Source organism: Engystomops pustulosus, chromosome 4 (genome assembly GCF_040894005.1).
Source record: "Engystomops pustulosus chromosome 4, aEngPut4.maternal, whole genome shotgun sequence".
Taxonomy (NCBI): domain Eukaryota; kingdom Metazoa; phylum Chordata; class Amphibia; order Anura; family Leptodactylidae; genus Engystomops; species Engystomops pustulosus.
Window position 1 is genome coordinate 40,694,669 of NC_092414.1, and position 22,999 is coordinate 40,717,667.

General features: G+C 40.9%; 1 protein-coding gene across 1 annotated transcript in view; it reads left to right on the forward strand.

Moving 5' to 3' along the window:
• The window catches only part of FGF18 (fibroblast growth factor 18), a 171,516-nt gene that overhangs the window by 105,781 nt on the left and 42,736 nt on the right, over positions 1-22,999 (forward strand). The window contains exon 4 of the mRNA XM_072145775.1: positions 2,796-2,976. Within this exon, the coding sequence (XP_072001876.1) occupies positions 2,796-2,976 (181 nt within the window). The remainder of the gene's footprint in view (positions 1-2,795; positions 2,977-22,999) is intronic.

A 22,999-nucleotide genomic window follows, 5' to 3' on the forward strand; every position in this document is an offset into this window, starting at 1 on the left:
CCCGCCAAAACACAAGGACTTTCATAGTTAAGTGTACATGGACTTGCTAGCAAAACTTCTCCCCTCCAAACAGCACCTTCTACCACCATCCCAGGGTACTGCTTTCCAGGACCCCCTTCATCCACCAAAATACCCCTTAATCTCCCTCCCCAAAAATCAAATGCCCCCACAAGCGACCACCCAACCGCCCCCGCCCCAGCAAAACTCATCCCCTACAATGGAGATAGAGGGGCACTGACACGCTCATAGTACATGTACGCTCATGTACGAGCGGAGTCGGAGGAGGAAGAAGTGCGGGGCAGATCGTGCAGGGAAACTCTTTTGGAGAGGAAGGCAGTGCATGGCAAAGCCCTGTCAGGGGGATGGTCAGTACGGGGCAGAGCATTATGTGATGGTGCTTGGACACTGCAGGGAGACACCGCACAGCTGATGTAACGGCACATCATACACAGGAGATGCGTGTTCATGTTAGGGAATCCAACCTGACATGAAGACCCACTAGACCATAGTCAGGATGAGTTTATGGTCATATCCATAGGAAACCAAATTATACATTAGAAGAACTGATGCAGACAGGTTTTAAATATATCTATGAAACACCTGATTTTTTTTAATAACATCAAATTATAAGGTAGCCAAGCGGCAATGTTTTCTATCCTGTAAAATGTATTTGCTTATTTCCCAGAATCCCCCACTGAAGCATCAATGGCTTTAAGTTTCCAAATTCCTACAGAAACGGCATTTAATGTCAATATCTCCCATAGGAGTCTTCTTAGAAACCCCCTCCCTCACATACACATTATGGGGGATTTATCACCACTCCTATGCCAGTTTTCTGGGGGCTTTTTTAGAAGCAGTGCAATCATCGCAAATTCTGGCACAGTGTATTCTTGCATGGAGGGGTCGTAGCAGCTAGTGGAGGCCCCCGTGCCTGTGTTCTTTTGAAAAAACAGCTAACTGAACTTTCGTTTGCTGGCTTTTTACGCAAAACTACACCAGGTCGGACCTGGCATAGTTTTGACTGGTGGCCACACCGCCCTCCAGATGCATCAAGAATGATGGTTTTAATGTGTTTTAATACATTTTTAAAAATGAAAACCGAAAAAGTGGCATTTCAGACATTTAAGCGCTTTTTTCAACACCAGGAATTACCGTTATTATATTTTAATAGATTGGACATTTTGGGACACGGCGATACCTTACATGTTTATGATTTTACTTGTTTATTTATTTTTATATCAGTTCTAAGGAAAAGGGTTGATTTAAATTTTTAAGGTTTTATGAATCTTTCTCAATTTTTTACATTTTCTTTTTTTTTTACTATTTTTATACTTTATAGGTTACTTTAACCCTAGGTTGCCTGCTTTATCCTATTATACACTGCCATATTATAGTATGGCAGTACAGGTGGTGCCCAGGTTACGTACAAGAAAAAAAAATTGTCTCTGTGTCAATAAGATTTGCAACATTTTTTGCTGTCATTGGAACAAGGATTATCAATAAAACTTCATTACAGACACCGTACAGGTGATCTTTGCAGCTTGGGACTAAAGCAAAGCATCCTGAGAGCTTCCTCAGAGGTCACAGTTGGCAGAGAGGTCTGTCTGTAACCAGGGTTCATCTGTAAGTCATGTGTTCTTAAGTGGGTGTCCGTCTGTATTTGGGGATTTTACTGATCATGTATTACAATGTGCAAATCGTACATTGTGATAGATCAGAAGGAATGAAACAGCCTTGGGTCTTGTAAAGGGGATGACGGATCGTTGTTTCCCAATGGCGTCTTGGGGAGCAACGATCAAAACAAAGATGGGGGCATCCTCGCTGGCTGCGATCGCGGTGTTAGTTACAATATTCAGCAAACCCCACATCTGTATGACAAGAGCTCAGCCTGTAAGCCCTATGCATACATGCTTATCAGTTCCATGCTGTACTAGTATGACATTGAGGGTTAAGAGGTTAATATATTGGCAACCTCCTATATTATATATACTGGGGCCTCCCCCAATGAATTTTATATACTGCTCTCCCCTGTTAACTATTTTATATACTGCCCCACCCCTTACTTTATATACTGGCCCCACATTTAATTAAAATACAGGGCCCCCCTCAATTAATTTTTTTCTATACTGAGACTCCCACCTTTTTTTCTGCTGTTAGATAAAAAAAGAGTAAATCATTGGCCTCCGTAGCCGATAAACCTACGAAGGCATTCAAATACATTGAAGGATTTTTTTAAGTATATTGCAAAGTTTACTTTTGTCACCTGATCTATTCATTTCTGAAATAAAACAAATTGCTGCCCTTTATATTATTGTTTTTTTTTTTAAGGATCCCTAATGTTCAAGCACCTAGCAAGGTGTCTTAGGGGTTCCTAAATGACAGAAAGAAGAACCTTTGATTAGGCTTCCAGTTGTTATGGCAAGGTTCTCTTAAACCTTTATAGTACACAGCTAGGCCACATGCACACCAAAGTATCATGGGAACATGTGCTAGTGTTTGTTTCAGCGGCCAACATACATCCCTGTTTACTTCAACGGCTTCATGCCTGCGGCCATGGATTCCATGTGCCCGTACATGAGCTGACTGCCCAGGCCACAAATTATGAAACAGGTCCTATGCATGCTTGAGTTCCATGCAGATGCAGGACAGGTACAAACAAGGGACCACAGCATATGTGCATGTGGCCTTAATGACATTGCATAATAGTGGCCACGCTCATAGAGCTTTATGTATCATATGGAACCAAAAATGTTCCATTCTTAAATATTATTCATTTCTATTTATATTTTTTTCAGATGATTGCTGCTGAGGAAAATGTGGACTTTCGCATTCATGTGGAAAATCAAACAAAAGGGAGGGATGACGTGAGCAGGAAACAGCTTAGGCTTTACCAGCTCTATAGTAGAACAAGTGGGAAACATGTTCAAGTTCTTGGAAGAAGAATAAGTGCTAAAGGTGAAGATGGAGATAAATATGGTAAGGTGGTGTGTTTTCAGAGTAATTCGTAAAGCAACCCTTTCATTTCTTGTAATATGTAGATAATATATCTTTTTAATATGTTGTAGTAGGCTTATATCATATTGGTAGCATTAATTAGTATGGATAAATCATGTAGACATGTGCTATTTTGAATGTAATTGCTTCTCTGCTGTCTGACATAAGTCCCCTGATGCCTCTGCAGCTGATGGGCAGCTGGACCCAGTACCATCTTTGCCTACTGGGAGGACAGTGTTATTTTTAACCCTTCTTACTAGTAGTAGTTTTGCATATAAAGTCAGGAGGCTGTAGTGTTAGCTTCTACATTATAACTGTTCAAGTCTTAACATAACATCAGCGGTATCAGTGACAAGAGTTTGTAATTCCCCCTAATACAGGCTGTATTATACACTGGAAAGCAAATTGCGAAGAACCATATAGTTCCTTATATAAATTTGAAAAAAATTCTAGAACATTACTTTGTTAAGCGAGTCCACCATCAGGAATATGGAGTTCAGGAATAGAGAATAGTTAAGGTAAGCCTAAGAGCTAGTTTTATCACTCTGAGAGAAGAACCGATATTGTCCATATGCCTCCACAATGCCTCATTTAGCTAATGAGGTCAAGCATAGGTTAAGTTCAGTCCTAGCCTTTTCTAACTGGTTTTTGAGATCTATGTCGGCACATTTCTTATAGCCTCTTTTTCTTCTAACAGTAGGGTACTCTACTTTTGGAGCCTAGAGGCTGATTGCATGAGTAGACCTCTCACTGTCATATAACTATTTTCTGAACGTTACAACAGTCACCAGTCAGTAGGAAGTGTACAGGCCTTTACTCTGAATAGCTTCAGCACATCTGCAGCCACAGGTCATCAATATTCTATCACACTGCTCATTTTGGTCCACTCTTCTTCCAGTCTCTTCAGTTCTGTGACTCTTATGGGTTTCTTGGACATAACTTTGTCAGCAAGGATTTTCCAAGGTCTTCTATTAGATGTAGATCAGGAATCTGGGCTTGCCATTTCATTGTTTCAATGTTTTCTGTGTCAAGGAACTGCGTTACCCGTTTAGCTGTGTGACAAAGCGCATTGTCCTGTATGAAAATTGTTGGCTGATTGAGGGAAGAACGCAATGTAGAAATCACATGTTGTTAAAGATACACAGACTTATACACACTTGCACGCAATCTGCATGTACCTATATGAGATGTCAAACTCCTGCTGCAGAAAACATTTCCCAAACCATGAAACCACCTTTTACTGACACTTTGGGTGCACTCTTTCATCAGTTTGTTAACATAATTTTTCCCATGTGATAAATTAAACTTGCTTTCATTACTAAAATAATCTGTGGCCACACAACATGCTTGTCAGCAAAGGTGAGTGTCGATTTTTGATTTGTTCTGTTACTAAAAGGTATGGACACTGCAGAGTGGGCTTTTAGTCCAAATGCTCTTAAACGTTGTGACACTGTATGAGGAGACAGATCATTACCCTGTTCAGTGCAGCTGCACGGTTGAAACGATTCCCCATACAAATTCTCCAAATCTGATTTTTGCACCCTAGTCCTATGCCCCCCTACAATTCCCACTAATGTTAAGATGTTAGTTAGTTAGTTAGTTTCTAGTATTTGCATTTCTTGATTGTCCAGATTCTCTTGCAATCTTTTGAGAGTGTTATCAAAGGAGACTTGTGAGTTTTTTTGTTTGATTTGAGACGTTAGTGTATCAATGTTTTATTGTATCTGCTGTTGGACAATAAGAGACATAAGCTGCAACGAACAGTCCATAAGGATTTGATTTCAACAGTTAGCAAATTCGTCATAGTAGTCTGCTGTGGGAAATTTTCTGATCCTCAGGCTCATGAAATAATTTTCTTGTCTAGATAATTTTGTAATGTCACTAAATCCCACCATAGTTTGAGGCGTGTGGTTATTGATTTTAGTAGTAGTCGGTTTTACCTCCTACATTAATAATTATCTCCTCATTAATAATAATGATTTCAATTTAACTTTCACCTATGAACATCATGACTTTTCCATTTCTTTCTTGGATGCATATAGTGGCAACACTTTACTTTAAGCAGGAAGTTGCCATCCACAACATACCATTAGGTTTTTAACCACTGGGGAATTTATATGCAGTAAATGTGCGTCTTCCGCTCCTGAAATGTTTCTTTCAGAATGTCGTGTTCTGTCAGCCCGTTTGGTCCAAAGGATCAAGCTTTGTGCAACAGAGCCCATAGAATTGTAGATTCTAAACCACGTTTGAATTATCTCAGTGACAAATCAGTTAAATCATCTACTTTTTCTAAAAGACCAGTATTCACCACTAGATACAGTACTAACTACCACCAAGTAGTAGGCATCATAAAGAAATATCTTTCCATCTTACAACATAATAACATCTTAAAAGAAATACTCGGTGAGGGGATTTCATGTTTATTACTCCCACTTGGCTGGCATGTATAAGGGGAGTTTTTGCTGTGTGGAAAAAGATGGTAATATATGCAAGGACATGGTAAAAACTAACAAGGGCTAACAACAAGACATTTTACATCACAAGACACATGAACTATGAGTCTGCGTGTCTGCATTGTGTACGTTATAGAGTATGTTACATGTGGCTTTCAATATGTAGGGGATACTGCTTGTAAATTAAAAGACAGAATTTCAGAACACATTACTGGGACAAATTCTAAGAATATTTCTAGTTCGAAGTGCATTACAGGTGCATCTAAACCTTTTAAAGAACAAGATGGTGTTGTTAATTTTGATCATGTGGTTTATGCTGTGGTCACATAACATGTGGGTGGCACAGTCTGATGGCTTTATATTCTGGCGTCCTTGCTATTGTATTCAAGGTATGAATATGGACCGAATTGTTAGTGTCCGAAGCGCATCACCTCTTTTAGCTATGTGCACATCGTGTGTTTTTCTATGTTGTTTTGAATTGCGTAAGAATAAACTAAAGAAAATTTTTACTCCCACTGGTGCCAAGGATCAACTTTTTTCTTTGCTCTTTTGCTCTTTGCTCTATAATAACCTTATAACCCTATAATACTTCTCCTATGTATAAGAATATTACTACTGTAATATTGCCCCCTATGTACAAAAATATAAGTACTATAAGCTTGCGGCCATACATGCGCCCCCCCCCCCCCCATAGACTGCAATGCGGCACTATACTGCCCCATATGTGGGAAAAAGATAGGACATGTCCTATCTTTCCCTGCGATATGGCCCATATCACATTGCAATGGAGAGTGGAGGTGTCACCCCTCCACCTGCAGCCTAATACTGCACTTTGTACTAAAATATAATTATTATATACTGTCCCCATGTACAAGAATATAACTACTGTAATGTAAAAACGAAGAGAAAGATTAGTAACAGCTCACCTCGGAAAGTAGTGAAGGTCTGATGTAGTCGTCCTGTAAGACCGGGTGCACGGTAACCCCTTGAGCGCTTGAAATGAAGGTCTATTAGGAGGGCTGGGGAACCAGCATAGCAAGACTCCACAGGTTCAGTTAAAACATAGTCAAACATTTAGTCTTCATGTTAAAAAACACATATCAGCAAGAAAAATACATGGACACGAAAAAGACAAAAATGTAAGACAAAAAACAGCAGCGGTAACGCGTTTCGGACTTTTACATCTCAGTCCTTAGTCATACCTTAGTCATGTATTTTTCTTGCTGATTTGTGTTTTTTAACATGAAGATTACATTTTTGACTATGTTTTAACTGAACCTGTGGAGTCTTGCTATGCTGGTTCCCCTGCCCTCCTAATAGACCTTAATAACTACTGTAATACTGCCCCTATGTAATACAATATAATTACTATAAAAAAAACTGCTCTGCCCTCCAAAGACAGCTAGTCAACTACTTTGGCTGCTACAGCAGTATGCATGACTTTGGGTTGGTTTTAGGGTTTGGCTTTATAGCATTATATTGTTTCCGTTTTGTTATACCAACATGAAAGGCTTCAAGTGACTGCTATGATGTATGTAATTGGGGTTGTAGGTGCTTTTGGAATATGCTGTTATTTCATTCAACATGAAACACATACTTTTGGACTTTGTGACTCTGTCTTGGCATTATTGGCTTCACCTTCTACATTTCAACTACCCTTAATAAACTTTATTTGGTTCAAAAATTATTTGCATGGCAATGGATATATGGAATATGTGTCCAAACTCTATCCTTTTGTAATTTAAAGGAAACCTACCACTTGAAGTGGCAGGTTTCCGATGGCAATACCGGGCACCAGCTCAGGGTGAGCTGGTGCCGGAGCTTATTTTAGTTAGTGTTTTAAACCGCGGTATCGCGGTTTAAAACACTTTTTAAACTTTATAGCCGGCGCAGGCAGGTACGCGCTCGGCGCTTACCGTGCGCGCGGCTACATAGGAAGTTATTGAGAGCCGCGCGCATGGTAAGCGCCGAGTGCGTACCTGCCTGCGCCGGCTATAAAGTTTAAAAAGTGTTTTAAACCGCGATACCGCGGTTTAAAACACTAACTAAAATAAGCTCCGGCACCAGCTCACCCTGAGCTGGTGCCCGGTATTGCCATCGGAAACCTGCCACTTCAAGTGGTAGGTTTCCTTTAAGACTGGACTAGACAGTCTTAATTTACGTCAGGTTTATTATCCAGAGTCAGACACTTGATAAACTCTGCTAACTTTGCACTGTGAGAAACTTAATAAATGTGGACAGTACCTGTATAGCAAACGCGCATCCACAACCAGGCTTGGCGCTAGCTGTCAGACTAGGTAAGTGGTGGTGGGCTTAGGCCCTGCCTAAAGCAGATAAACTTCCCTGGCAAGGGCGAACCCATTATCAGGAACCTAACTGATGGTCCCTACAAGAGAGATCCTACAAGGTGATAGGGAAGACTTACCTTCTCTGACAGCTGCTGGATAGTGGCGCGGACAGGTAACCAGAATACAGATAAAGGTCAGTGTTCACACTGGTACACAGAAACCGACACAAGACTGAGACAGGAAAGTGGGGTCACACTAGGAGATAAACAATACTGAGGGACAACCAACAGATACAGACAGACAAGCGAAGTAAAAAAAAACGGGTCAAAACCAAGATGGCGGCAAATGTACAGAATTGAATAGTAATAGAATGGTCAGTAGGCAAAGCAGAAGTCAAAACACAGAATAGCAAGAAACGCAATAGCAAGGGCACTAGATACACAGATTAGACTGAATAACCAGCAGCCAATGAAGGGCTGGGAAGAATATAAGGCAGAAATGGACACTACCTCCAGCACTGACTGGCTCAGCTGTCCATCACTCAAATCGCAGCTGCATACAAAAAAAGTTCAAAGATACACCCAGCTTTCCCAAGATTAGAAATGGAGCTGTCAATCACAGGCAGCTCTGGGTGTGGTTTTCCAGCAAGAAACCTGAAACCAAATCCCATCAGAACAATTTGCGAGTTCTGACAGTGCCTCAATGGATCTTCAAATACCCTAGTGTAATTTAAAAACATATTTAAATAAGTATAATTTATAGTAGTATTACTATAAGAATACTAAACATGATTTTTTTTCTACATACCAAACATAATTTTATTTATATTAATTTTGAATTTACTTCATTTTAATTTACTGTTCTTTGGTGTTTAAACTCTAGATGGTCTGATTGCTTCTGCAATATACTGCAAACTTTGTCAAGTAAATTAATCCATACTAGCCAATGGCCCCAGGGGGGCATTTCAGGTGCTACTGTCATGTTTGATCACAGCACTTACACAAGTTTACGCAGAATACCACTTGGAGATTTTAATGGTGGGCGTGTAAGGAGAAGCTCTTTTGTAAATGCTCTCAATTCAGTCTTAAGAACAGAGCTCAATGCTAAGTGTTTAAAAGTTAGAGCAAGGATAAAAATTATAAAATCCTGATGTCCATAAAGCTGAAAGCATACTTCAAGCCATGTTGCAGTTCATGATAACATTTTAACCTATCATTTGAAATTGAAAACCACCTGGTGCATAGAAACATTGGACGCTCTTGTACTCCTCCAACTCAGTCCCCAATTCTGCCTCCTCAATTTCAATCAACAGTACCTAACTTCCAGTGTATAATTCATTTTGAGTCACAGAGGCACCAGTAAACATTATACTATGCTCAGGTAGTTCTTAATGTGTCTTCCCTGTTTTGAAAATTTGGGGCTTGGGCACCATTCTGATCTTGAGGAATTTCTGGCTACCTTCTGTGGAGGTCTTGAGGAAACCGGCCATGCCTCCTGAGCAACATCCTCTTGGCTACATCTCTGTCAAGGAACTATGGCTAGAGGTCAATATTCAATCCAAGTCCGTTCTTGACTTAACGTCCTGGAAAAGAAGAACTTCTTAAGTTGAGGGAAGGTTTAGTATGGCAGACATAAAATTTGAGATTATCAGTTGGGGCTTTCAGCCTCTGTGGATGACCTTATTTGCTTGGCCACTCATATTGATCTGAGTTCCTGGAAATTTGTTAAGGAGTCCTCCTAAGAAAAAGGCCACCAACCCTGAACCTCATCATTCCGAAAGCTCCTGCTAGCTTTTTCCACAGGAAACTATGCAACTATAACAACTAAAGCTGTCAGAGGAGCAATATCAGTATAGACCACATGGTAATTGTACCTCTTCTACAGTAGCAATGTATATTATTTTCATTATTTTCAATTGTCCTATCAAGGCAGGAAAATTCCAATTCCTAGTGAAAGTAGGAAAGATAGCCCTAGATGGAAGAGACCTGTAACCTCACTGCCCTTGTGACTCTGTCTCTTCTGAACACATCGTCCTGGACTATGGTTCTGATGTCAATCAGGCCTTGGTTACCTGTTGCCTCGGCTGCGAAGGTCTCCTTATATATCTTGCCAAGTGCTGAGATCATCAGTCCTCTGCTCAATACTTTTCCAACTGTCCGGATACAGATGTTTCTGCTTCCTAATGACCAGTTACCCAAGCTTACCCACATTTCCTTGTCAACTATGTTAATTAAAAAGGAATCTGAGACTCTACCACCTCGTAGGCCTAATAAATGACTTTTTGAACTGCCCTACATACTAGGGTCATGTGTATTCTTTGTTCCTGCCATAAACTAAATCCTAGTCCTATTACATCAAGGAAACTTTGAAAAGAGGATTCCTACAGAAATCTTCATCATATGCTTCTTCTTTTTCAAGAAAAAGGATGGATCTATTTATGCATGTGTTGATTATCGTGGATGAAACAAAATCACTGTTAAGAAGAAGTATCCCTTGCCAATAAATTCTGATATCTTTTACAGGAACTATAGGATGAAGATAATCTGCACAAAGCTTACAACTGGATCAAAGAGGGAAACAAGTGGAAGATGGCATTTAATACAAAGTAAATGCCTCTGTGTCTCTGCAGTTCCCAAGTGCTGCTCCAGTACTTCATGAACCCCATCCTCCACATCTACTCTGTCTGTGTGTTGGTATGCTAAGCCAACGTCTCAGCAGAAGGAGTGAATAGATTTTACGCCAAGTTTGGAAAATTTTACCTATTTTTCTCTCCATTCCTAGGTTTTATTATCTTTTATTATCTCTGGCAAAGTCTACAAATGGACCTGGAAAATCTTTTGCAATAATTAATTCATTTTCATCTCTATACGAATGAAGAATTGGGCACCCAAGGCTCAGTTGACCATCAAAGTACTAAAAAGCACTTTTTCTTCAAGTTCTATGCAGAATTAATTATTCCATTGCAGATTGTGAGCTTTCGTGTACTAAATTTCCAGTCATATAGAAAATAAGGACTTACATTTTCTGTATAATGCATAGTGCTGAATTGCACACCAAGACAGTGTCATATTTCTTTGCACACTTCACTTTCCTACTTCAATTTGTACAGTAGAGTAGAAGTGTATGCTTTCTTCATTCCTTTGATCCCACTGACCAGGTGGCGAATCTCCAGCACATGCTTGAACCAATAATTTCTGTAGCTCCCTCTCAAAGTAAAAGACATCCCTCCTGGAAAGACTTTTGTTTCTGCAGCCAAAAAGAAACAAGTACTGTTTTGGGGACACAACTCTGTGCTATTCTGCTATCCCAAGACAAGAAGTGAAACAAAAGATCCAAACGGCATACTTCTAAAGTTTCTATTTTAATGATTTTGTTTTATTATAGAAAAAAAAATGCAGTTAAAGCCAGTTTCATCAGTATTGGAGAAAAGCCAGGATTTGTAAGGAAAAACCAGGAGTGGATCCTAAAAAGAAAATGTATATAATGAAAATAATTGTACATCTTCTATTTTTCTGATCCTTTTCTGATTTTGGATTCCGAATACCTATGCAAAATAGTTACCAGAAAAGTACCATGTGAAAATGATCTCATATATTAAATAATTTGTGTATGTAAGTGTGGATAATAAGGACCGTGGTATGTTTTAGTAATCAGTGACTTATGAAGCCTGTGAAACATATAGATTATTGGTATTTATTAAATGTGTTGTATTTCTTTCTAACTTTTATATTTGAACATATGGATTTTGTTAACAATACTTGGTCTCTTGAGGTACACTTTCAGAGAAACTCCTTGGCAGAAGAGTGGTTAAACCATTAGATCCAGAGGAAAGATTTATGATTAGTCACAGCAGGCCATTGCTTGCAGGTGCCAGAGGTTGAAAGGCTTTTCCCATACAACATATTGGCAACCGAAAATGAACCAAGAGAGAAAATGTGCAAACTGAATAATATTGTTCATGTTTTCTAAACAACTCTTGAAAGAGTTAAAGGGGTGGTATGATATTTAAAAATTCATCCCTGATATTTAGGATAGACATTCATTATACAATATTCAACTTATGTGCCCTTCACAGGCTTGGAACATTATGTCCTTTCATCAAATTACCTATTCCTAGTTCAGTTTCATTCAAATGTATATGACTGATATTCAATACCAATCATGATCTCTCAAATGGGCATTCCCCCGAAGACACGTTTCTTAAATGTACTCAAGATAATAAAATAACACATTCTCTAATTCAATGTTTTACAAAATTACAGCATTTCACAGATTTAATTCCAACCTGTCTCTATCAGTTCTGGTGTACACAATTTTGGTTGCCCCTGGACTCGACCCAGGATATTCTGATCTGCTACAGGCAGATTGGATCTTTATCCAGGGGAGGGGGAGGGAGGCATATAGCAGTGTTGTGTATGTTATGACTGTGATAGTAAGGTTGAGATAATCTAACCACATTGTCAGCACACAGAATTAGACGAATCATGAAGTGTCTGGTCAGAGAGTCCAGGGGGTTAAAAATTATCTTTGTTGTGTAAACATCACTAGGGTTTGAAATTTGAGAATTTTCCTTTATGGGAAAATCTTAAAATATTTTGTAGATTTGATAAAAACCCACTTACATATTTTTAGTAAATATTGACACGTATGGCATTCATAATGGAACAGATAAAAGATGGCACCCAAATTTTCAGTTAACTGAAAAAAAGAACCTTTTAAAATGGCCAGTATTTACCATAAATACTCAACAAAAAAAAGTAACCTAAAAATAAAACTTAATGCTCACCTTTTGTGCGCTGGCGATGACAGGTCCTGGCGTAATGGCGGCACACGCATTATGATGGCAGCTGGTGATTGACGTCATAGTGTTTGCACGACCAGCATGCAAGGACCAGTGACTGGCTTCCATCAACAATGAAGATCACCTGTGGGGAAGGGGGGGGATCAGAAAGGTGAACATTGAGGGGTTTTTTTTTGCTAGGCATATATACTAGGTGGAAGCTGTCAAGAGTGCATTTCCCACCCAAGGCTTATACTTGAGTCAATAAGCTTTCAACATTTTTTGTGTTAAAACTAGGTACCTCAGCTTATGCTCAGGCTGGAATTCACAACCTTATACATGAGCCCATAGAAGAGAAGGTGTGCTAGTTGTAGCTGCACTGTAGACTCTGGTCTACTCAGCAACATTTTGATAAATCTCCCCCATAGTGTATCATGCACAGATTTTCAGTGTGGAAAATCTGCAGTGTAATACAAAATCAGTGTAGTCTATGGGATTTATTTCTTTCATATCCCAGTGCAGAATTTAACCTTTGCAATGCAAAGAAGTATCTGTGCTCCCCTCCCACGGCAAAATTGTTTTCTGATATTGAATGGCTGCATTATTAGCACTGGGATAAATTCTACAACCTTTGCACTTGGTGTGCAGGTAGCCTAAAATGATATGTGTTTTGCAGATTTTTGCTAATTAAAATGCTGATAAGTTTAGCATGCATATTTATATATATTCAGCCCCATGTCCTTTGATGCCACTAAATATATCTGCTTGCCTTTTAAAGACACATTCTTATTAAATAGAATATTTATGTATGTAATTCATTCTCTGTATAACTAAATGTGTTTTCTGAAGGCTTTAGAGGTTTATTAGAGAGTATTAGTGAACAACTTGCATAATGAAACCCAAGGAAACAATAGACAGCTCAGGGAATCCATCATCTGTAATTGGAAAGAGAATGGCACAAGTACTAACCTACCAACACATGGGCGGTAATATTAACTGACAGCTCAGGAGAGCTCTAATTATAGAAATAGCAAGAGGAGTACCACAGGCTCACTCTGGAGCGATCCACAGCTCGGATGGGAAGATCTGTGCTCCACAAAGCTGACATTTATGGAAGAGTGGCAAGAAGAAAGCCATTTTTGAAAGCAAGCTATAAGCAGTCCTATTTGCAGTCTTCAAAAAGAAATTTATGAAGACAGAGCTATCATGTGGAATAAGGTGCACCGGTCATATTAGACCAAAATTATTTTTTTTGGCATAAATGCCAAAAACTGTGGGAGGCACATTATGTGCAAGTCTTGATCTCCTCCCAACCCCCAATGGAACATCAGCTCCTGTATGGCATAGAATGCAGCTATAACCTGCACCTGGATTCTGTGGGCTGGGGTGGGGGAGATAATAAGAGTGCTGTAAACAGTAAAAAGAGAAAGAGGCAGTGAGGAGATTGATCAAGAGCTCCAAAATAAGAGAACCGATATATTGAAGAAATCAGTCAACGGGGGTGGGGGAAGTGTCGACAGGAAAAACAGTGTTAGGAATTTATCAAAACTAGATGCATCGAATCTAAGAAGACTGAGTGCATTTTTGTCACGGGAGCCCCTGTGTCCCATGTTCTAGGTCGCAGGCACACCCGTGTGCCTCCGGAGCATTTCACTTACCTTGCCACGCTCCAGCGCTGGTCTCCTCGCTGCGGCCTCCAATGGCGCCTCCATCTAAGATTTAAAGGGCCAGTGCACCAATGATTAGTGCTAGCTGACCGCCTTCCCAGATAAATTCCTGACCTCTTCTTGTGCCCTCTGCCAGATCTTTGTGCCTGATGTCCCTTGCTTTTATGGTGATTTCCCGTTGGGACCATGGCTCTGTTCCTAACTTTGCTCCTTTTCTACCAGCCCTGGGCTTCTGCTACATCCCAGACTCTGATCCTGTGTTGCCTGTCCTGACCTTCTGCCTGACCACGACTGCCTGCCTTCTGATTCTGTACCTTGCCTTGGCCACCACCGTGGACAAAACTAATAGAATTCAGCTGAATTCACGCCGCAGCAAGTCCAACCCGCTTTGTGGCGGGCTCTGGTGAAATCCGAGTGCCACTTAGACTCCACTCCCAGATGTCGGCTTATGTCACTGTCCGTGGTGGTCCAGTGGGTCCACTACCCCTGGTTCCTCACAACTTTTGGAATGATTTATATAAAGTACCCACTACATTTAGCACCCCCTAATGAACTAATTTATATGAAGCCATTGTTGAACTGGGGTTTCTTGGACCAACCTGTCATATCTATGGATTTTAGTATTATGTTAGAGTCTTGGCCCACGGAAGGATGGCTTGGTTCTCTAGTGGGGTAGTTCGACACTGTACGCTGACCCCTAATGATTTTATACACAGCTTCGTCCTATTTAACACATAAATATATAAATTATATATATATATATATACTCACCGGCCAGTTTATTAGGTACACCATGCTAGTAACGGGTTGGACCCCCTTTTGCCTTCAGAACTGCCTCAATTCTTCATGGCATAGATTCAACAAGGTGCTGGAAGCATTCCTCAAAGATTTTTGTCCATATTGACATGATGGCATCACACAGTTGCCGCAGATTTGTCGGCTGCACATCCATGATGCGAATCTCCCGTTCCACCACATCCCAAATATGCTCTATTGGATTGACTGGTGACTGTGGAGGCCATTTGAGTACAGTGAACTCATTGTCGTGTTCAAGAAACCAGTCTGAGATGATTCCAGCTTTATGACATGGCGCATTATCCTGCTGAAAGTAGCCATCAGATGTTGGGTACATTGTGGTCATAAAGGGATGGACATGGTCAGCAACAATACTCAGGTAGGCTGTGGCGTTGCAACAATTCTCAATTGGTACCAAGGGGCCCAAAGAGTGCCAAGAAAATATTCCCCACACCATGACACCACCAGCCTGAACCGTTGATACAAGGCAGAAAGGATCCATGCTTTCATGTTGTTGACGCCAAATTCTGACCCTACCATCCTAATGTCGCAGCAGAAATCGAGACTCATCAGACCAGGCAACGTTTCTCCAATCTTCTACTGTCCAATTTCAATGAGCTTGTGCAAATTGTAGCCTCAGTTTCCTGTTCTTAGCTGAAAGGAGTGGCACCCGGTGTGGTCTTCTGCTGCTGTAGCCCATCTGCCTCAAAGTTCGACGTACTGTGCGTTCAGAAATGCTCTTCTGCCTACCTTGGTTGTAACGGGTGGCGATTTGAGTCACTGTTGCCTTTCTATCAGCTCGAACTAGTCTGCCCATTCTCCTCTGACCTCTGGCATCAACAAGGCGTTTCCGCCCACAGAACTGCCGCTCACTGGATGTTTTTTCTTTTTCGGACCATTCTCTGTAAACCCTAGAGATGGTTGTGCATGAAAATCCCAGTAGATCAGCAGTTTCTGAAATACTCAGACCAGCCCTTCTGGCACCAACAACCATGCCACGTTCAAAGGCACTCAAATCACCTTTCTTCCCCATACTGATGCTCGGTTTGAACTGCAGGAGATTGTCTTGACCATGTCTACATGCCTAAATGCACTGAGTTGCCGCCATGTGATTGGCTGATTAGAAATTAAGTGTTAACGAGCAGTTGGACAGGTGTACCTAATAAAGTGGCCGATGAGTGTATATATATATATATATATATATATATATATATATATATATACAGCAACCCCTAACGGATTTATACATATCACAATAACAGAGCTCTCCTAATTTATTTATATGCATGTACCCTCTCTCTCATTTATTCTGGTCCTCATATACAGCCCCTCATATACAGAAATGATAATCGCGGAAATTATAAAAGTTATAAAAGTAATGCAAATTACTGGGACCCTCAGTCTACATCACCTGAGTGCCTCAGGGAGCCTATTATTTTAATATATGCAAACCCCCCATAGCAAACCCCCCATATATGCAAACCCCCCATAGCACTAGTGGCCCTGTCACCTATCTAAGCGCTCGGGGGGGAGGCGGAACCTGGCGGGGCCCCCAGCACTACAGGGGGGTGCATACATTAAACCTCCGTGAGGACTAATTTGCATTAATATGTTAATGAATGCACCGTCCCTGTAGTGTGTGGCCCTGCCCCTTTCCACCTCCCCCCGAGCGCTAAGGTGACTGGGTTATGATAAAATAGGTCCTGAGGAACTTCGAACTTTTTGCTAGGACACATCTACTATCACTAAAATGATGGTCTATGTCCTTTCAGAATCCTAAAATTGGTAAACCTCAGCATCTTTTGTTATAACAGTAACCTTTTTCACATTTTGAAATTGTTTAATTTTCTATAAGATACTTTTTCTAATAACATCTATTTAACAAATGTACTTTGATCATTAAAAACAATGTTTCAGTGCTTATGAAGTTACTTCTCCATAATATGACCTTTGAATTTGGCACAAATAGAGGCTAGACTCTGTACGTTATGTCTGATGCTGAAAAATTCTTTCCCAGGTTTTTTAGCTAAGAGTGTTTAGTTAAGTGTACTAGGAAACTTCTGCTACAGAAAGTATGGAGCTGTTCAAGTAAATGCTCGCCAACTAGTGAGGTTTTATGATTACAGAATGCCTTTGAAATATGCATGTGGGTCTGAGATCCAAATTACAAAGTGATTTAATGGAATGCTAAAAAATGTAGCAGGCTTTTGGCAGAATTTAAAACCTGTCTGAATTTGTATAAATGATTGAATTCCTGCCTTCTCTGATTTGTCTTTTTCTCTTAAATTTCTTTTACGGACTTTAAAAGTGTAAATCGTGTATTATGCTAGGTGCAAGATATTGCACAATATTCACAACAGTCTTTAGTCAGAAATTTAAGGAATTCCCTCTTCCAGTGGGAGTTCTCAGGAAGTTTTAAAATAAACGGCCCAATAAGTATAATGCATGCAATGGAAGATTTCTCTTTTAAAAATATCATTATGGAAATTTTTCAAATATCTAGTTTTAAGGAATGTGTGTAATGTAGACTGCTTATGTCTAGACCATAGCAATTGTGTGGAGAGAAAAAAAAAACATATGAAGGTGGAAATTAGCAAAGAAAATAATAATGCTGTCTGGAAATGTTCTACAAAAGTTGGAGATCTCCTTTAAGAATTCAGAAGCTTGATTTACAATGATGGAGTCATATTTTTAAATAGCCTATGCTCATTAGAAATAACCCATCCAAACTTTCTCACAATGGCAGATGTCAGGGGAGGTAGGAGCATAAATGTTTGATGAAAATAGTATTTTAGGACCTAATATTCTTGGTACTAATGAATTATATATGCCTCTATGATGAGAATATATGAAACTCAGAACTGTAGATGCAGGTGAACAGAGTTTTCATACTTTAAAGGAAACCTTGGATCTACCTATTAAGTAGATCCGGTGGCAGGTTCCTGTGATGTAGAGTAGTATAGCCCTTTTTAGGGCTAATTCGTTTGTGTCCAGAACTTTTCTACATTTTAATTCCCCGAATAAGCAAATTTTCTAAAGAGGCTACTGGGTCGTGGAGTAGCCGAAGCTGAGGCTACACGGCGTGGCTACTCTACACCCCAGCAGCCTCTTGCGTTCTGCCTACCAATGCATCTTCAGCATGCAATTTAAATAGCTGGAACTGATCTAAATCTAAATAAACAGTAAAAATCACAAACATGTTAGGTATCCCTGCATTCCAAAATGTACGATCTATCAAAATATAATAACGGTTGTTCCTGATGTTCAAAGGGAACCTGTCACCAGGGACCTCATTTTCACTAAAGACAGATTGCAGAAGCCCATTACACCTGCAGTGCAAATATGCCTTTCTGCCTTTTATAAGCATTTGCATTACAATATAATTGTGTGTTATAACTTACCTTGCACCCTGACAAAATCCTGGGGTAGTCACAGGGGCTGGGCTTTGATTTGGATGCATTTCAAAAATGCATGCTACAGTCACCGACGGCATCTAGCATGGGAGGGGCAGAGAAGAGAGGGGAGTGCCCGAACTGCCCCATTAAGAATACGTCAGACCACTGGAAGATATGACCACTGTGTGTTAAATGCCACAGCGTGACAAAGCTTATTGGTATGTTCTGCTACAGCTATGATTTCATTAGTATTTCAAGAGAGAAATACTTACTTACTACTCATCAGTATTTCATAAGTAAGTGTGGCTAGCCCTTTGTTTTGACCCAACAGGTGTCCTTTAATGGCACATGTGAAAAGTCTCCAGCGGCAGCGAGTGCGCAGGTGTGGGGACAGTAACGCAACGTGCCGGCCTACTCTTTGCCGGTCACGCCATCCCTTCTTGCCCTTTCATGTCCCACTGGCATGAAGGTGGCTGAGAGGGCAAAATTTAGCAAAATATAAAAAGTTCACTAAAAAGTGATCAAAAGGCTGTACAGTTCTAAAAATATATGAAAACATTATAAGACCTACATACATTTAGTATCCCTGTGATCGCAGAGACCCAAAGAATACACCAGACATGTAATTTGGGGCGCTCAGTGAAAGCCGTAAAATCCTAGTCTACAAGAAACCTGCATTTTTTCATCAATTCCACTACATTTGGAATTTTTTTCCTGCTTCCCAGTACATGGCATGGAATACTAAATACTGTCACTATGAAGTGCAATTTGTTACACATAAAAAAAGCCATCACACAGCTCTTTACATGGAAAAATAAAAAAGTTTTTGATTTTTGAAGGTGGGGTGAGAAAAATGAAAATGCAAAAACCAAAACGGGTTGAACATAGTAAGGAGCTAAAACTCCTAAACCACCGATCCAATTTTAATGTGGTTACCCTCAAATAGAAGCTGAAAGTACGGACTTAAAGGGGTATTCTCGTCTGGGCATTCACATTCAGTTTGATTAATCTGACATTAATAAACCTTTCTTCAATTAGATGTTATTAAAAAAAATATTCCTGTGTGAAGATAATTTTCCATAGATGTAGTGATTTGGTCCCTTAGAAACGAGATGGCTTCCTCGGATACGGCCACCTCTGCTGAAGGGATTGCACAAATAAACAAAAAGGTTTTGTATATGAAATATCTGAGAATTACTACATGTCCCACAGCCGTCCTGTAGTAATGATCGCTGAATCCAGGTGGTCAGGCAGGGCTCAATAGTACATGTCTGGCCACTGCTGCCTAAATGTGAGGTGGTCGTAACCGAGGAAGCTATCTCGTTTCTAAGGGACAACATGGCTATGTTTATGGGAAATTATCTTCACACAGAAACATTTTTTTTTAATAACATCCAATTGAAGAAATGTTTATATATGGAAGATTAATGAAACTGAATGTGAATGCCGAGACGAGAATACCCCTTTAATGTACATGTCCTTTGTATAATTATAACTTGAATATGGTTCAGTAAACAGGTAATAAATTAATTCTGTCAGTGTCAAAATAATTATGGATTCAGCTGTATATTGTGTGATTTGTGTAATACAAATTTGGGCATGCCTTGCTCTTTACCTGGACTGGGGACATGTTTAACCCCTTAGCGTTCCAGTACTATGCGAGCTCCCGCTATTAGCACTCAGCTCCGGACTCGTACGGCGCCGAGCCGATACCGGTTTGGCTTTGCACCGGAACCGTGCCGGCATCAGGAGTTGCGGGATGTCAGCAGTAATCTACCACTGATATCACCGGGTAACACCAGAGGCCAGAGTGGGCTCCAATCGCAGGTGTTTAACCCGTTAAATCCCGCGATCAACACGACTGCAGCAGTTGCCTTTGGGGGGGGTCTTTCCCCCACGATAGTCCCCCCGAGCCGTTTTTGGGGGGCGCCGATCGTTGCTATGGCAGCCCCAAGCTGTGTGTGCTCTATGCAAATAGACTGCACTAGTTATATGTATGCTCAATTTGCACAGGAAATTCTCAGATACCTCAAACTCAAAATTGAGCAAAAACCTCAAAATTGAGCAAAAACCTCAAAATTGAGCAAAAACTTCCCCCTGTAGTAGCAATGGACCTACATATACCACCTCTTATGTGGTGTAGTTTTGCAATTAAATTTGCGTTCTTTTGAAAATTCTTATTTGATAAATATGGGGTTGCATACTCTGTGGTGTATTTTTTCTGCATTTGCGTGATTTTAGAGTTGCTAATTTTTGCGCAAACATAGTTTTGGCTGGGTTTTTTAGCGAGAAAAAAATGCGACATTTATACGCTACATAGGACGAATGATAAATCTCCCCCGATGTGTGTATATTAATGTATATATTATATATGTGTATATACTGTATGTATACATGATGTACAACTTCCCCCAGAATACAGCCAGCCCTTTGCCCCCAGTTTATAGCCAGCCTGCCCCTTGCCCCCGGTATATAGCCTACAGCCCCTGCCCCCAATATATAGCATGCAGCCCATGTCCCCCCGTATACAGCCTGCAGCCCATGTCCCCCCGTATACAGCCTGCAGCCCATGTCCCCTGTATATAGCCACAAGCCCCTGCCCCACAGCCAGCCCATACCCCCCATTATATAGCCTGCCAGACCCTGCCCAGCATATTGCCTGCAGCCCCTGCCCCCCAGTATATAGCCTGCATCCCCTGACCCCAGTATACAACCTGCAGTGACTGCCCCCATATATATTCTGAAGCCCCTGCCCTCCAGTAAATAGCCAGCCAGCCCCTGCCCCCCAGGTATATAGCGTGCCTGACCCTCCCCCCCAGTACATAGCCTGCAGCCCCTGCCCCCAGTATACAACTTGCAGTGACTGCACCCGTATATAACCTGCAGCCCTAGCCTCCCAGCATATAACCTGCAGCCCCTGCCCACCAGTATTCAGCCTGCAGTGACTGTCCCATATATAACCGAAACCCCCTGCCCCCCGTAAATAGCCAGCCAGACCCTTCCCCCCAGTACATAGCCTGTACCTCCTGCCCCCAGTATACAGCCTGCAGCCCCTGCTCCCCAGTATACAGCTTGCAGCCCTTCCCCCCAGTATATAGCCTGCAGTCCCTGCCCCACCAGTATATAGCCAGCAGCCCTTGCCCCCAGTATATAGCCTGCAGCCCAAGTCCCCCAGTATATAGCCTGCAGCCCAAGTCCCCCAGTATACAGTATACAGCCTCTAAGAAAAAAATGTGTATTGCCCTTCCGACGTTCCCTCAGCAGGTCCTCTTCTTTTCAGCAATGTCCAGAATTGGTCCTGTGTCGGCGCGCATCATAATGTGTGACGATGCCAACACACATTAGAACATCAGCGAGAACCTGACGTTATGATGCCTGTGACAGATCGCACACAAAAACATCGCTGAATTAATAGGACCTGCCGGGGGAAGGGGGGGGGTCGTCGGAAAGAGAGTACACATTTAGATTTCTTTATAGACTTGAGTGTAAGTCGAGTTAGGGTTTTTCAGCACATTTTTTGTGCTGAAAAACTCGGCTTATACTCGAGTGTATGCAGTATATATAATGAGTGTGTGTATATACTATATGCTTGAGTATATAAATGTATATATGAGTGTATAAATGTATACAGGGTTGGCTCCAGGTATCAGTAGGCCCCTCGGCGAGAGAGCCTCAATGGGCCTCTTTGCAGTAAACACACATGGTGGCACAAAAAAATCTGAATTTAAAATATTCCCTAGTTTTTATACCAAACAGCCCCCTCATGGTTGTTTTACATACAGCCCTCTCATGGTTATTTTATATAAATCCCCCTCACACCCTATGGATTCATTAGATACAGCCCCCCTCAACCCCATGGATTCTTTATGTACAGCTTTATAAGGGGATCCCCAGCAGCTCTGGGCCCCGACACTTACCCCGGCATGCCCAGTGTTGGCAACAGCCCTGAATGTGTGTATATGAGTTTATAAATGTGTGTGTGTATATGAGTGTATATATGTGTGTGATTGTATGTCTATGTTCAAATATGTAGATAAATTTGCATGGGGAAAGCGGGGGCATGCAGCTTCTAGTTATGCCCCTGCTCACTTCAGCAAGATCCTTGAAGTTCACAGAAAATATCCATAGGGCAGAGATAAAAAATTCCGCCAGGCAAAAGAGTCTGAGAAGCAATATAAATTTCCTGCAGTTGTCATCTGCATACCAACCTCGGGGTATTGAAAGGGGGAGAAAACAATCAGCAACAGAAACCATACAAAAGAATAAAATACAACAAAATAAGTCTTGACATCGCTCATTCCCTAAACCCCTTTGCGCACATGAGGCAAAACCTAGATCACCAGCAGAGTTCCAAGGTCATTGTTGGTGTCTGCTTTGGGGGCCCAAGCACCATAAAAAATCAAATCAAAGAAAACCTTCTCTCATCTCCCCTTACTTAAAGGACATCTACCACCAGGATAAAGGATTGTCAACCAAATACACTGACATACAGCTGTGTGTCCCCTCTAGTAAGATCTGATCTTCTTTCAGCTTCTTACTGTCTGTTTTTTTTTTTTATTATACAAATAAGCCTGAGGGGCTCCAAGCTCCATAGGATTTAAAAACGAGATAAGAATGTAGCTTTAAA